The 16,356-nt window shown below is 37.4% G+C and overlaps 1 protein-coding gene across 4 annotated transcripts in view; it reads left to right on the top strand.

Moving 5' to 3' along the window:
• The window catches only part of tns1a (tensin 1a), a 130,015-nt gene that overhangs the window by 25,961 nt on the left and 87,698 nt on the right, over positions 1–16,356 (top strand). For all 4 annotated transcript variants that reach the window (XM_030156120.1, XM_030156173.1, XM_030156139.1 and 1 more), the window contains exons 2-3: positions 3,301–3,415; positions 12,575–12,612. In XM_030156120.1, coding sequence (XP_030011980.1) covers positions 3,301–3,415; positions 12,575–12,612 — 153 coding nt within the window. The remainder of the gene's footprint in view (positions 1–3,300; positions 3,416–12,574; positions 12,613–16,356) is intronic.

The following is a 16,356-nucleotide window of genomic DNA, read 5'->3' as shown; positions in this document are numbered from 1 at the left end:
CTCATTCTTTCTCTCAAGGTGATACTTGGTACAAGGTGTCCATAAAATGCCGTTTTCAATAAAAAAAAAAAAAAAAAACAGTGAAGATTTATACAGTCCGGCAGAGCCCAGCCCAGCTTAACCCAGCTGCACAAATACACAAAGGAAATGACATCATGGCTGTGAGTCACCGAGGAGGTTGTTCAGACAGGGAGCTGGTGGGAAAGGAGAGCTCAGGAGTAGGGGTACGACAATAGAGAGATCCGAGACTGGTTTGTTCTCCTTGGTCTGACTTTGAGTGACAAGATAGAATGTATCAGAAGAAGAAAGGAAAAGGAGTCTCTTGTTTAGTTGTGTGACAAGTTAAAATAAAAGTGACAGCTTTGTATTTCATACTTTGAATTGTACTTAACCCATGAAGACCTAGAGCTACTTTTGCAGCAGCTCCCGAATGAAATCTTCTCTCTATTTAACCTTTCTTAGGTGATTTACCACCATGTAGTATAATATTATTCTCTGTATTTTGCATTTTTCAGTGTAAATCATGTATTTTCTTATATTTAATTCACTGATCATGTAGGTGTTCATTAAAGCTCAGAGTAAATTCAGAGGTTTTTGTATGAGAACAGAGAAAATGTGTCTTTTTCAGTCAAATATATCATTAATTGAATATAAAACAAGTGTGTCCATCCACTATCATTGATCAGCTCCATAGGTTTACTAGTGAATCAATATTGTAGAAGATTGCAGTGTTTCCACGTTCACTGCAGAGCCTCTGAACATCCAAATGGGTCATATCTGATGACCATGAAAAGATGAATAACTGCATTTTACACCAATTATTTACACTGTATTGATAGGATTAGTGGATCATCAGGTATTAAACAGTTTATATCAGTAGATGCTTTTGGTTGCTGATGGATGTTTGGGCCTTTATAGGTTAAATATAGAACTAGTTTGTGATAATAAGCATAACAGCAAAGTGTAAATGTCAGATTGGAGAATATGACAAGAAATATTTTTAGAGTAATTTGAAGAAGTCAGTATTAACTTAGGCTCTTATGTCTTCTGGTTCCTCCAAAAGCAGGAGTAAAGACCCTGTTACAGTCTTGGCTCTACTTTGTAGTCTTCAGGATAAGATAATCTCATAAAGGCTGAAGTTTGAACAAGCACTGATGCGCCAAAAGAGAGGAGAATGTCAAGAGTAAATCAAATACAAGACATGGAGTTGATCCTCTGACATGACAATGGCAATTACAACCTTCTATTAAATACACTTATGCAATCAATGTCTTACAATCATTTAATTGTATTTCAACACCATATCGTCTTGTTTGGCAAATACCTGTGTCGGCCAGAGTCTGAGGCACAGAAGTTTTTATTGTAGATCGTGCCAAACTGAAAAATACCTGTAGTGAACTTTATCAGTGCACTGTTCCTCCCAGTCAGTATCCACCCTTTGACAATTAAAACTGGCTTTAGTAAACCACAGCTCCAGCTTACGTTTCACCTCATTTCCTTCGTAGTCTACATTTAACAGGTGCATACAGTCGTATGGGTTTTCCCCTTTGCTATGGTTCGCTTGGACAGGTGTGAAAATAGCAATTGGGTGTAAAACAACTGCACTGAGACACGGTCGGTGCAATTCCAGACAAACTCTGTGGTGGTTTGTGGTGGAAATGTGATCCTATCTCAATCTGATCTAAATACCTGGTGAAATAAACCACTCCTGTAGTCAGATGTGCTTTTCAAACTGGCATTGCAGACTGTACTAGCTTGTGAAGTGGTAATATGCATAATATCTGTGCCATAGACCACAACTCTTCAATATCATCCATTCTTTTGTGGACTGTTATTTTGATTTGTAAAATTTATCATTTTGTTCATCACCATTTTGATTTTGTTTGGATGCACAAATGTTGTTAAAAGCATGGAACTGCAAAAGAACCAAGGGTTAAATTCACCGGGATAAGGCTATTAACTGAAAATACCAACCACACTGACAAACACTGTTATGTTAAACACTACTAAGTCATTGGCACATACCGTTCATATAATGTATAAACACAACAAGTAGTGATAATGGGCCCAATTAGCAGGTAAATATAATGCAATAACGAAATAATGCTAACACTAGCTAATCCAGATAATTTATGCATTGAGTATTTTAATAAAACATTCATACTTTGTGATATATTTGCATGACCTAAATCTGTACCAGGCTTGTTATTGTAACTACTTCTTTCACCACAACTGCAGTAGAATGGTCTGTCAGGGAAAATAAAATGTATTCAATAAACATAAGATCTGAAATTGGAATGAATTAGGTGTCAAATGAAACCCAAACAGTAGATGACACACACCTGTTGCATGACTTTTTCATGTCCTATATAGTAAACTGGGAAATTATCAACAACTGCTGGTTTGTGTTGACATCATTTTTCAGCCTCAGAGATTTCCACTTGTTCACAACATGGGACACCTCTTCCTGTATTTACCTATGTGTTCCTGGCACAGACACACCTGACCATTAAATTAAGTGGAATGACTGTTCTTAAGTGGTTTGTCATCAATTACAACAAACCAACCATCGGTGTACACACAAATCTCTGAGACACTGATCATTTCTTTTTCTTTTTTTGTTGTTCCATCATTGTTGTCATCATCGTCCCTCATACCTTTCTACTGTTTCTGAAGTCATGTGTATGATTTCCAGCTCTGCCCAGGTTCTGCTGTAGTTTCTAGAGCTGTTGTGTCCTCAGGCTGCTCTGAAAAATGTCCCAGCTCTCCGGCACCAACACATTAATACAGTACCGTACACATACACATAGACACATAAGCAGACGAACATCATTCCTAGAGTTTTTGAGGTTGTTGGCTGCTGTGAGGCTTTTTTTCCCTTCTCTTCTTCATCATTAATTAGTCATTTAATTAGAGAACTTCAAAGTGAAAACATCCTCTGCTGGTGGGCGGACTATGTCAGTGTGTGTGTCAGTTTGTGCAGATTGTGCAGATGTAAAGTTGCGACATGAAGTATGTCATGGTGATACATGGAGACTATGAACGTGGGCTCACTTTTTTATGTTCTTTCACATGATATCAGCTGATGAGTGGAAAAAAAATGCAAGAAGGAAAACATTTTGTATAACAAAGACAGCGGTCAAGCTGAAACCAAATGCAGTTGCAGATCAAAAACACCATGTGAAGCCGTAGACGGATATATCATTGCTGAATACCAAATGTGTTTCCATTGGCTGTGGACCTGCTGGTATGAATTCAGCTGCCTCTCTATTGATCTCTTCCTTCCTCTTCTTCCCTCAGCCCGACGAGCTGGAGGGCGTCCACACACACACCTTCAAGCTGAAGCCATTCAAGAAGGCCAAGAGCTGTGATATATGCAAGCAGGCCATAACCAAGGAGGGCCTCATCTGCAAAGGTGAGTGTCTGCTGGGAGTTGAACTCAGACGGGGGGAGATTAGACCAGAGATTTGTGACCAGACACAGTGTCCGGGTGAAATTCCTCAACTGACTGAGACAGCGATTCATTCACGAATATGTTCTCTCCCTCTTCCTGTTGGCAGTCAATTGTTGGCGATGGCAGTAAAGCTAGAGAAAGACACAAAGGAAATCTTAGCTATAACTCACCAAGCCTTCACAGTGGATATTCTTGAACACAATCATATGTAAATTTCTGTAAAGTTTGTGGCAGGATGCAAAATCCCAAACAACGACTTCAAATACCTCATTAAAGGTTAAGGTTAACTTGTTTTATTATCACTGTAGGGAAATTCAGTCTCTGCATTTGACCGGTCCTCATACACACACAGTACCTGTCATTAGCATTAGCACATGTCACACATTAGGAGCAGTGAGCTGCCATTGAAGGTGCTCAGGGACCATCTCCAGATCTACATCAACACCATAGTCAAGGGCACCGACAGCAAAATTAGTTACTTAGAAATGGTGTTTTAATGGTGGGGGAAACAGGTAAACTCAACACAGAAAGGATCCAGTCTGAGAATCAAACCCAGAACCTTGAAATGGTGAGGCAGACGTGCTAACCACTAGACCACCATGCTGCCCAGTTCAGTAGTTGAAACAGCTGAATTTTTGATCATATAAACTTCATACATGTGGTTTAATTTCATCATTAGTATGTAGACAAGCAGACCAGATCCCAACAACATTAATGTGGGGCAATATGAGGCATAGATATAGTAACCATCTAGACAAAGTGTTGATATAAAGTATGTCTACATTTAAAATAATAATAAGTGCACACTATAGATTATGGCCTAGAGATAATAAATAGTCTTTTATGTGAATGCAACATTTACCAACTCCCGTTGTGAAAAGTGAATTGTCATAGTTATGGCCTTAATGTAATAATTTACAATAAATAAAGCAAGAGAAAACTTTGGAAAATATTAAAATATCACAAACACGTTTACACTTTTTAAGACAAAGTGGAAAAGTTGGTGGAATCAGTGGGGCTTTGAAGTCTATTTTATCCTTATGTGAAGGCAAGTACTATTAATTAGCAATAGAGAAATTAATCTCTTTGACTGATTAATTACTTGTTGATTAATTGGTGCTGATTGGACATTTTTCCATCTATCAGTTTCAGCTGAAGTCAAGGGAATATTTAATATTAAGCTTCACAATCGGAAATACTCACTTTGAGGAAAATAATGCTGTTCGCTTGATAAAATTCACATCCACCTAGATTTTTTTAAATGAATTTTTTTATGGTGCTGTTTTTCTTCCATTAGTTTTACATCTAGCATCAACAGTTTTCATTTTTTAGGATTCCTAAAACAGAAACTTTTGGAAACTTATACAGCACAATTCCAGGTTTGAGTGGTGTTTCATTGTTTTATTGACAACATATTAACATGGTTGTAACCTTAGCTCCATTAGCTTAATACACATTAGTTATTTAACAAGTTAATGTTATCAAATATTAAGCAGTATTAGAAATAAATGAAGTATGTCCGGACACAAAGTTCAACACAGTCCGATGGCTTAGAATACACATATTAATGCTGAGATTTATCTCTGAGGGTGTTCTCAACTTTTTTCATAGACATCATTACCATCACCCGGGAATCCTAAATGAGCTGGAATGACCCTTTGATTCAGGAAGCTTCTACATATAACTAAGGATTTAAAGGGAAACAATTAAGACACATGTGCAAGCGGGAGTCTGACATGACCTGTAGCCATTTGATCCAGGTCAGCGACCTTAAATTCCGGCATTTAGATGTAAATTTTTGAGGACTGAAAAGGACAACATTGTTGTTACTGACACTTGATTTAGTTGATTTTGATGCAGATTTGAAGGAAAATACCATTAATAACCATCACAGAAATAAAACTGTCATAAAGAGAAGGAGTCGAAGCTGCTAAATTCACAAAATATCCTTCCTTATTTGACAAATTGCATGAAAAAAGACATGGTATGTATTCATCTGGTGTTTGACGTTTCCTTTTATCCCCCTCTTCCTCCCGTTAAGCCCCTACCTCCCAGTCTTCCTCTGCTGGTGTGTTTTTCTGTTCAGATTTTAGAATACCAAAAGGTTTTATTGTCACTCCCAGAAAAGTCCAGAAGAAATTAACATTAGAGGACTCAGCTAGTCTGCATCACATTGCTTCTGTTTCTGTCTTTCAACCCCCTCCTCCTTCTCTATCTCTTTGCATTCCCCCTCTCAGTCTTTCAGTCACTTTCTCCTCGTTCCCCCGGACTACAAACACAGCTTCTTTAGCAAAAAGCCGAGTTGACAAACACACAGAAGCCCCGGCAGTAGGCAATGGGGCCCGTACAGGGCTTTGGCTGAGGATTTGCTGTTAAAATTAGCATGGCGGCTGCTGCTGCATTAGCCTAGATAAGAGGGAAAAGAGGGAAAGAGGGGTGAGCGCTGGGGAGGACGGGGTGGGGGGAAGGGTGGAGTGAAGCAGAATAAAGACAGAGAAATTGGGGTATGGGGGGATTGGGAGCTAGACAGAAGAAACAAAAGAATGAGGATGCAAAAGGAGAGCGCAGGAGAATTTCTTTCCCTTTCATCCCTCTTTTGTTCATTTATCTTTTAAGTTAAAATACAGTGGAGTGCAAAAGGACTGTGGTTTTCAGCTGAATGCCTGAACTGTACAGTAGCAGTGCCTCATTTAAAGCACAGACGCTGCTTTTTTGTGCTGCTAAAGAAAAACATGTTCCCAAATATGTGACCCAGCTTCGTTTATGTCCTTTACCGATACCAGGAAGTGTTGCTAGGCACCCCATTAAAGGCCACATTGCCAGAGGGCTTGTGTGGAGGAGATAAGATGTAACAGTGAGATGTGTGGATTTGTCCAAACTGAGAGTGTTAAGCAGCGTTCATGAGCTATGGTGTTGAACAGTAAGATGTGTGCAAGGTCATCTGATGGAGTCTTTGGTTGATGTTGTAGAACTTCATTTTCAAGCTAAAGGTAGATAGTGTTGCAGCTGTAGAAGAGCAGAAGAGAGGCACTAAAGGAAAAACTGACCTGAATCCTCTGCATAGAAATCAGTTTACAGGCTCTGATGATGGATTAGGGAGACTGGAGGTCGACCGACGTCTAAAGACCAGTGTAGTACTGGCATGTATGTATGAAGCAGAGAAAAGCCGATGCCCCGTTCATTTGGGTGAAAGGTGATGAGTCGTATTTTCTGAGTTGAAAGTGCATAACAGATGTTCTTAGTTACCAAAAAGAGAAGTCAGTAATGAAATCTGATCTAAAGATTTAGCACCAGACTCAGAACCTGTCAGTGTTATGGTCGTTGCCAAAAGTTTTGGCAGTGACACAAATTGACTCATTGCATAGATGTATTTTATTTGCCAATAAAAGTCTGCAAAACTTGTAAAATGCTTATAATTATGTACCTCAGAACCATGTGGAAAAAACTCAGAGCTAAAGACAAAACTTATGTCACTCCCAAAACTTTAAGCCAGAACTGGAGATCATCTGGAAATCTTTGATCTAAACTATTCCTGAAGCTCTACAGCCGATCATTCTCAGCGTGAGTGTGGTGTTTATTTTAAAAGATTATTAATATTTATTCCTAAGAGTAGAATAGTAGCTGCATTTCCATAAAATACTAGGCGAATTTGAAGCAAACTAGTGAAAAGTTGCATAAAAGCACAGCATTTCCTTAAAAGGGAGACTCCATTTAAGATGACTAAGAAAAAGAACAGATGCAGATAATTCTGTTTTCGATTTTCCAAATAAGATTCTGTTTCTGCATCAGTTGTGTCATTAGCACTTTACAACCCAGAACAGGGGTGTCAAACATACCAGCCCACCAAAAAGGTCTAATCCGGCCCTTGGGATGAATTTGAGAAATGCAAAAAGTACACTGAAGATATTAACAATCAAGGATGTCAGAATGATTTTAGTTCTTGTTCCACATTCAGATCAATATGATCTCAAGTGGGTCAGACCAGTAAAATACTATCATAATAACTTATAAATAATGGCAACCCCACATTTTTCTCTTTGTTTTAGTGTAAAAAAGTAAAATTAAATCAATAAACTATCCTTTCACAAAAAATGTGAACAACCTTAGCAAATATGAACTTGAAATATCTTTAGAGAAGTGCAATTTGACCAACATTATGCCTGTTACTCAATGTTTTGTGTATTTGTAGATCTACTGTGATCTGTAAGTTGTAATGTACATGTGTAAATGATGACCAGAGGAATTATACTGTAAAAATTGCACTTATTTTTCATAATAAATGTCAGATTGTCCATGGTTCATGTTATTTACACTTTTTATAGAATAGTTTTTAGATGTAAACATTTTCATAATGTAATTTCACTGTTATTATTTCACTGGTCTGGCCTGTTTGAAATCATATTGGGCTGAATGTTGAACCTGAACTAAAATGAGTTTGACACCCCTGATCTAGACGTATTTGTAACCCCACACTGCAAAAATCAAAACCTTACCAAGTGTATTTTTCTCATTTCCAGTCACAATATCTCATCACACTTAAAATAAGACATAATCACCTAAGAGTAACTTTTCAGTGAGATATAAGATCTTATTTTTAGACAATAGATCTTGAAAATCTTATTTTAAGAAATCTTACCAAGATAATTTTCACTTTTTCCATTGGCAGATTTTTTTGCTTAATTCAGTATTTTTTTGCTTAATTCAAGCAAAAAAAATCTGCCAGTGGAACAAATGAAAATTATCATGGTAAGATTTCTTGAAATAAGATTTTCAAGATCCATTGTCTAAAAATAAGCTCTCATATCTCGCTTAAAAGTTACTCTTTTGGTGATCATGTCTTATTTTAAGTGTGATGAGATATTTTGACAGGAAATGAGAAAGATATACTTGGTAAGATTTAAATTTTTGCAGTGCAGCTACTATATGTTTTAGGGACGACACAAGGATCAGTCCTGTGGCTACATCAAAATTTGTTTGTTTCTATAAAAACTTTATGATGTGAATCTTCAAAATACACATTAAATACTCTCGAGCCTGTCTGTGCAGAGTCTTTCTGTACGAAGGACAAATCCCGAATAAGAAAACATCGTCCTCTTAAGAACAGTTGGTGTATGTACTGTGTACCTTGGGGGCATTTTAGGTACTCGCAGCTGGTGAGAACGACAACAAAACGATGTGTCAGCAAAGAGAACATGTATGAAAGCCAGAAATAACTGCAGAAAATATGCACATACTTCTGACCCGGCGCAGGTGATGCTGTTTTTAATGAGAAGCAAAACATGCACTGATCAAAACCAAACTCTCTGCTCGGCTGCAGCGGTTTGAGGATAGACTTGTGCCTCCTGTGGATAAGTGGGACTCATTAACAGTGTATAAAACCACATGATGATAATGATTCCCTCTGGGGCCCACAGCAGCTCACCAACGGACGCTTTGAGGCATTTTAGAAAGAAACGTTGACAGCTATTTGCACAAACAGAAAAAGAAACAGGGAATGCCACAGTGCTGTTGTATTTATCAGAGGTGAAGTTGTCAGTAGATTTAGTCATTCATGTCTCAGCTGTTTTCCCGTGTCTGATTTTCATGTTTATTCTGCGCATATACTGAAAATCTATGGTGCATTTAACTGCTGTAGATGTTTCAGGTTGAGCTTATTTACTTTATATACATGTTACTAGCATCTATGCATTATATTCAATAAGATCATTATCTTATTCACCTCATATTCATATTTTTGGCCAAATTATGATACCTGCGTAAAATGAAGCAGCAGTGTTAGGAGAGTAAAATTATGCAGATATCACAATTTGACCAAAAATATGACTTGGGCAATTATGCGATATGAGGCTAACGATATGTTTGCAGTCTTAATGTCCTGTGAGACCTATTTAACTCTAAAAACATGGCATGAGCTCAGAAAAATAGGCCGGTTTTACATCTGTGATCCTGCATTTTCCAGCAAATAAAAACAGGCTTTTGAAGAGTTTTGTTAAATGAGGACACATCCCAGAAAGTCATGAAAATTTGCTTATAAAATAGAGTATATATGTTGAGAAAAGACATGCTAGTGAAACAATAAGGTAATGTCGGTATTCGTGACATTACATTGTTTTCTGAGGAGAGAAAGGTCAGATCTATGTTATACAATGCCAGGAAAATGGTGATTTAAAGGTCCAGTGTGTATGATTTAGGAAGATAATTGCAAAAATAGAGCATAGTATTCATCAATATGTTTTCATTAGTGTATAATCACCATGCCTTATTCACACAAGACTAGTAATATGTGGTGATCTTTGTAGAAATTGTCTGGGATATTAATCTCCTGTAAATCATCTATGTCTGAAATTTGTGAAGTAAAAATTCCACAGCAAATGACCTCCTCTATTTTAGTGATCATAGATGATATCCCTCCAGTGCAATTTGATGGGATATGCAGCATTTTTAGTTTCCTTTTTGTATTTATTCGGCCTTCTTCCTGGTTGATGGCTGTAGAGGTGACACTGGTGATGATAAATGAAATATTTTAAAAGTGTTTTGTGTGGAAATTGAGATGATGAGAAGGATGACATGCATGACAGCTACTGGAAGGAACATTTTCCATCTTTCAACAGTCATCTGTAAGTGGCGAGCCAACTGTTGGCACAAGAATCAGAGCATAATTTCAGTAAGGAACACATATTTTGCTTATCTTGGTCATTTGGTTTCATTTCCATATCACTAGAGGTCTACAGGTTATACTAGTCCAATGCCAATAGGGGTTAAAATCATTCTGTTTTCTTTACGGATGTTTTTATTAGTGAGTGGCATCATTTGTTAAGGTGCAACAGTGTCACCTACTACAGTCATGGAAAGAATGATTAGACCATCAAAAGTCATCAAAAACAATGGTTATGCAATCAAGTACGAAAGCCTGTGTGTATCATGTGACTAAAACAAACAGAAAAGAAAACATGGAATGCCTAAAAGCACTGTTTTTGGCAGTACAATGACATAGCTATTGATGTAAGAACTGAAGTAATTTTGGTTATTATCAAGAAAACATGGAAAATGGGTAGATACCAGCTCTGGAATTAAACTCTTATGAGCTATTTTTGTTGTTATCATTATATTTGTCCAAACAAATGTACGGTTACTTGTACCAGGCATTAAAATGAACAAGAAATTGAAGAAAACAAGGGTGGTCTAGTAATTTTTTCTGCGACGATATGTATGGATGTGGACAATGTTAATATACTATTAACTAAAATACCTCAAATCCTGTGTTTTTGTTGAAATAGGGTCTGAAATTTACAGTGGGTAAACTAGTCTCACCCAAGTAGAGTTAACCAATGACTCAACCCATGTCCTGCATTTATCACAGCCAGTGATAGTGAGGGTGAGTGGGGTATTCAGCTGATTCCAGTCTGCATTAGATATCAATGGTGGATTTACTCCCCGTTTGAAAAGCTGTAGAAAGAATTGCTGCTTTGACCAGGAATCAAACCCTGGTTTTCTGCGTTGCAGTCCAAAGCATTACCAATTTAGCTAAATCTCTGTTGGCCTAAGGGTGGGCCTATTTGCTATCTGATTGTCTTTGTACTTTTCGGGATGTGATGTTTACATCTAAGCTTCAGGGTGTATATTGTGTAGTGAAATATGACTGTAATGTCCAGTATGTTCTGTAAACAAAGCAAGCAGTCCTGCTGAGCAAGGATATCACATACTGTATGTATGTATATATAGCACCCCCCTTCCATTTTTTCTGGATCCGCCACTGGATATCAATAGATTTTACCTTTTGAACCTTTAATAATGCTTGACTTTACTTGGAGAAGTAGAAATGCAAGGATATGCAAAATGTGGACAGAATACAGCACATGCAGAGACAGTGCTGTTACATAATTTGATTCTGCATCACACTTAACATAAACTTTATCAAATGTCATGTAAATGTATATTTGAGACAATGTATGGTCATGAAATTTAGCTTCAAAGTCATTGAAAACTTATGGAAATTTGTTGTTAAAAAAAAGTCATGAACCCTAAAGAATCTTCTTAATGCATAAAGAAGATACATGGTTTTGCCTAAATGTAAAGTGCATAAACGTAATGCAAATTTACCTCTGAAATGTAGTCGAGGAGATTTAAAAAGCAGCACAGAATGGAAGTCTGTCAGTAAAGTACAGGTGCCATAGTGGAGATACATTCCACAACAAACAAAGAGAGAATTTAAGACCGAAACCTTCGTATGAAGAGGCCCATTGTCTTACTTTTAAAGTACCTACACTCAGCACAGGTTTTAACAGCTGTCCATGTGATCAGACACCGACCTTTTACAAATAATTCACAATTGTCACTCTATAGACAATGTTTTAACTAATCCATTCATCACCATTATTCACAGGTTTACCTTAATTAGTGTGTTTTTCTAAGTGTAAGACCACCCAGAGGTTCATTAGCACCCCCCCTTCTCACACACACACACACACACACACACACACACACACACACACACACACACACACACACACACACACACACACTACATCTGCTACTTCTATCTTGTTCACTTGCTCTTCATCAGAAACACATTTACACACTCACCACCTGGAGACCACCTAAGTTGACAGTGCCACAGCAGCAGGTGTGGGAAAGGAAAGAGAGGAACGGTGGGAGGGTGGGGGTCAAAGGTTGTACCTGTCCAGACATCAGAGACGGAGATCGTTGCTGAGGCTCTGGTTTTTGATGGGTTTTTTTTCCAACTCTTCGAAGAAGCCTCAGTTTATCAGGTTGGATTTGGGACTTGAGGGGATAGAGTTGGAGTCTACTTTGAGCAGCCACATGAGGGCAGCACCACAGCATGTAAAGCTCTGGAGGAGACTTAACCTACACTGCATTCAACAGGAAGCACCTCCACTCAAACCTGAATGCATGACAGATATTTGAATTTACACATTTTACAATAGCCGAGTTTTTTTCTTTGCATCTCTGCTGCTTTAAGCTTTTTTCTCACCTATTCATGGTGAAACCTGAAGCTATCCTAGTCTCTATTAATTAATAAATCTTAGTATTAATGTGCTTTCTTGCCTTGAACCTACTCTTATCTGTTTCAGTTAACTGTGATTTTTTTTTGTCTTTCAGCATGTCGACTGTCCTGCCATAAGAAATGTGAAGTGAAGGTAAGAAACGAAACATGATTCACCCACTATTTCCTGCCGATTATTGCTTGTTTTCATTGTATATGCAGCTGGACCCCCACATGGTAACACCAGAGTGTGTAGAAAAATCTGCTTACATCTACATTTTCATGGATTCGACCATATGCAGTATATAGCAGTTTATAGAGAGATTCTTGAATGATTTTACTCAAGTAAACTTTGCACGACTGTTGATAATTGTTTTTAAGTAAAATTAGTTTTCTTAATTAGTTAAAACTTAATGTGTTTTAAGTATGAGTTGAGATCATATTGTATCACAGCATTAACAGAGTCAAGCTGAGCAAAACAAAACAATTTAACCATTTGCGACAAATACTCTGTCAGAAATTACTACAGATACATATCAAGTTTGCTCACACAGGTTAATAACAGATTTATTCATCTATCTCCATATTTTGCACAAAGTTTATGCTGCAGATTGAAGTTGTCGTTCTCATCTGAACATGACTGGGATTCAGGTTCACTTGCATCTAAATTTAGGTCTATAAAAGTCCAGTTTAATTCTGTGGTGTTTCATTTTGACCGCCTAGCATGGAATGAGCGACTGACTTGCTGTGTTGATGTAGGAGATCACATAATTTTCTGGCACGTAAAATGATGAAGATTTTTTTTTACTCAATGAAAGAGGAAATTGAAAATATAGTGAAGTAAAGAACCTCAAAATAAACTTATTTAAAAAGTTACGGATTGTAAATGAAAAATGCGTCTGAGAAGGGATGTAAACACTGGTCCCATTTATGATCTATTTCCCCTTTTCTACTGACAGTATCGCCTCAACTTACCTTAACTTGACACTTTTTGGTTTTGTGAGAACAAGTACCATCATCAGATGCCAAAACATACCAAGGTCTAAAAACATGATATGAAATCATGCAGATCAGAGATTGGTTAGTGTAGAATTTTGCTGCATCAACAAGTCCATCATCATGTTGTGATGCAAAACAATTTTAAAAAGCCAAACAGCTTGGAAATCTCCACTTAATCTTAATAAATTGACCATAAATTATAAATCTTAACAACTATATTCTCGGCTAAAAAAATCTAAAAGCTGTCTTATTATGACTTACAGGTATTCTGCCATTGCATCCCGAACAGCTGCAGCTGAAAATGACACACTATATTCATGCTGTGTCGCTGTGCAGTCCATATGCACTTTGCCAGTATCAAAATTAAGTTATTTTAAAGAAAATCAAGGTGAAAAGCGAAGAAGCTGCATATGTGTCTGTTAAAAAGCCGCAAGAACATCAGCATTAAACACAAAATTATAATGTCAATATAAATTGCAAGGGAACAATGCATATTCTGCAGTTTGTTCATTGAAAAACATAGTGAAGCTGAGCCCTGAGTGATCATCTACTGCTCAAACTGCCTCAATTCAAGAGTAACGCTGAACTGAAGAGCAGTTAAAAAGGCTGAGAAACTTGTAACGTATCAAGTATCAATCTGATTTTGACGTGTTTGACAATGTGACAGCATAGTGAATTTTTCACAGCTCATTGCACAGTGATCCAACGTTTGATTTTCAGATGTTATTTGATTCGTTCTCAATCAAGAGCTACAAAAAACTCAAATGTAGAATATATTCGCTCACTCAGTGCACGTACCAATTTTCGTAAAAATGAATGCATCCATTTTAATCTCTTAAACGGACACAGATATAAATAACCTGTTAAAATACTACATAAAGAATATGCTCTTACAGTATCAATAGTAGCTGTAATTAGATACTTGTATCATAGAACATGAAGGCATCAGTATTTCTATGCTGAAACCCTGAAAACACCTTTGAGTTTTGATGTACCTGACCAGAAACAGCCACAAATATGAAAATTTTCAAATATTCACTGTTTTTCATGTGCCCTAAAATCCTAAGATAGGGTTATAACAGAAGAAGTGTGAGGTTGATATGCATGTTGAAATGGAACATCTTATAGTTTTTTTGTTTTACACATGTATGAAACTAAATTTAAACTTAAAAACACGACTCAAACCTACCCTTAAACCTAACTCTAACCCTGAAATAGGTCATTGTTCCTTTATGTTACCTGTACCATGTTCAGAGCTTTCATTAAATTAAACATTTTTTAAACATTTGTTCATATCTTGAACACACGACCCTGCAAACTGAATAATGTGGGACCATAAAACCATGTGGTTCACCAAGTCTCGTCCACATTTCCACCTCTTCACAGTCCCACTCCTCCCTGTATATTTGATCCCAATCTGCAGTGGAAAAGGGAAGAATGCATGGTGAGAGTAAATGAAAAGGAAGGAAGGAAGGGAGGAATGAATGCGACTGGAGGGAAAAGGGCGGAGGGGAAGAGCGCAGCAAGGTTATTCTTAGTGGTTTGAGTTGTGACTGGTGGGGGGAAAATGTTGAAATCTCTTCCCTTCTTCCCTCCGTTCCTTTCTTTTCCCTCCCAATTCCTGCATCCTCTCATGTTGGCCCCCCTCTGAAAACATTTCCAAAGCCATCTCTCTACCCAAACATTACGACAGGAACAAAAGCTGTGTGTTCCCAAAACATGCAAGAGGGGGAAAAAAATGTCTGAATACCTCAAAAACCAGGCGAAGCCATTTGCGGTGGCAATGGGGGGAATAATCAGGCTAGCCAAAGTCATGAGTCATTCATTGTGGTGGTGACAGACACTGGACAGGAAATGTTTTGTAGGAAAAGATGTAAGAGGTGTGTGTCTGAGAGGAGAAACGGTAGGACAGAAAATAATAAGAACTAGACCACTGTGTGAAAAGCAGCGGTAGGTAATGTTTCAAACATCGCAAGACAAATGAGAACTTTTGCACTTTTGCACTAATCCTTCTTGGCTAATCCCTAAATTGGTTTCCCTTCGGATGTAAACATTTATGTTGGCTTTATCCAGTGAAATGACCCTCGAATAAAAATAAACAGAGCACAGTGTGGAAGTGGCGCGCTCATTGTTTCAGGCAGTAAAAGTGCGGAAAAGCAAAGAGTTTGTGCAAATAGGAGTGTGGATTTAGGCAGACCTTGAACCGTAAATTTATCATGAGGTACAATGAGATTGTCGCCAGTGGTTTGCAGTTCAGCAGAAGTGAAGATAGCCCTAACTGCTGTGCTACACTGATTTCGTTTTATGTGTTTATTATTTCAAGCTGCCACAACTTCCCTTTTTATGCTGTACTGTAACCATGGTAGTGTTATTACATTTTATGCAGCATCTCTGTGTTTTTATGGCATTTTAATGGGCCTTATACTATTTTAATGATGGTGTAATGAAGAGAAATGGATCTACCATTCTATGTAAGACATTTGTAATGTTTTTTACGTTGTCTCCGCAACACACCCTTGCACGTGATGAATGTAATTTGTTTATGTGTCTGGACGTGGGAATTATTTTACTCCGAATTCAGATGGAAAACAGCAATGCAAAATGGTTGATGAGGTCAAAAATTGTGATGTGATAATTAGTTGATAATTTGCATGGTTTAAAATGGATTTTCTTTAATAATCATGCTCATATATCTGTAATTTGACATAAAACAGTATTAAAGGCACAGTGTGTAGGATTCAAAAATGGTAAAAGTATCATAAATGCATTCTTTACTCATGGAGAAGTACATATTTTAGTAAAAAAGTAAACCAAAGTGAAATAAACCTTATGTCAGTAAAAGCAAAATACAACAACATACAAAAATAATGAACGTCAACCTTCTTCCAAACCAGTCTTT

This window comes from Sphaeramia orbicularis, chromosome 2 (genome assembly GCF_902148855.1).
Source record: "Sphaeramia orbicularis chromosome 2, fSphaOr1.1, whole genome shotgun sequence".
NCBI lineage: Eukaryota > Metazoa > Chordata > Actinopteri > Kurtiformes > Apogonidae > Sphaeramia > Sphaeramia orbicularis.
The sequence above is the reverse complement of the archived record's forward strand: the minus strand, read 5'-3'. Positions and strand labels throughout refer to the sequence as shown.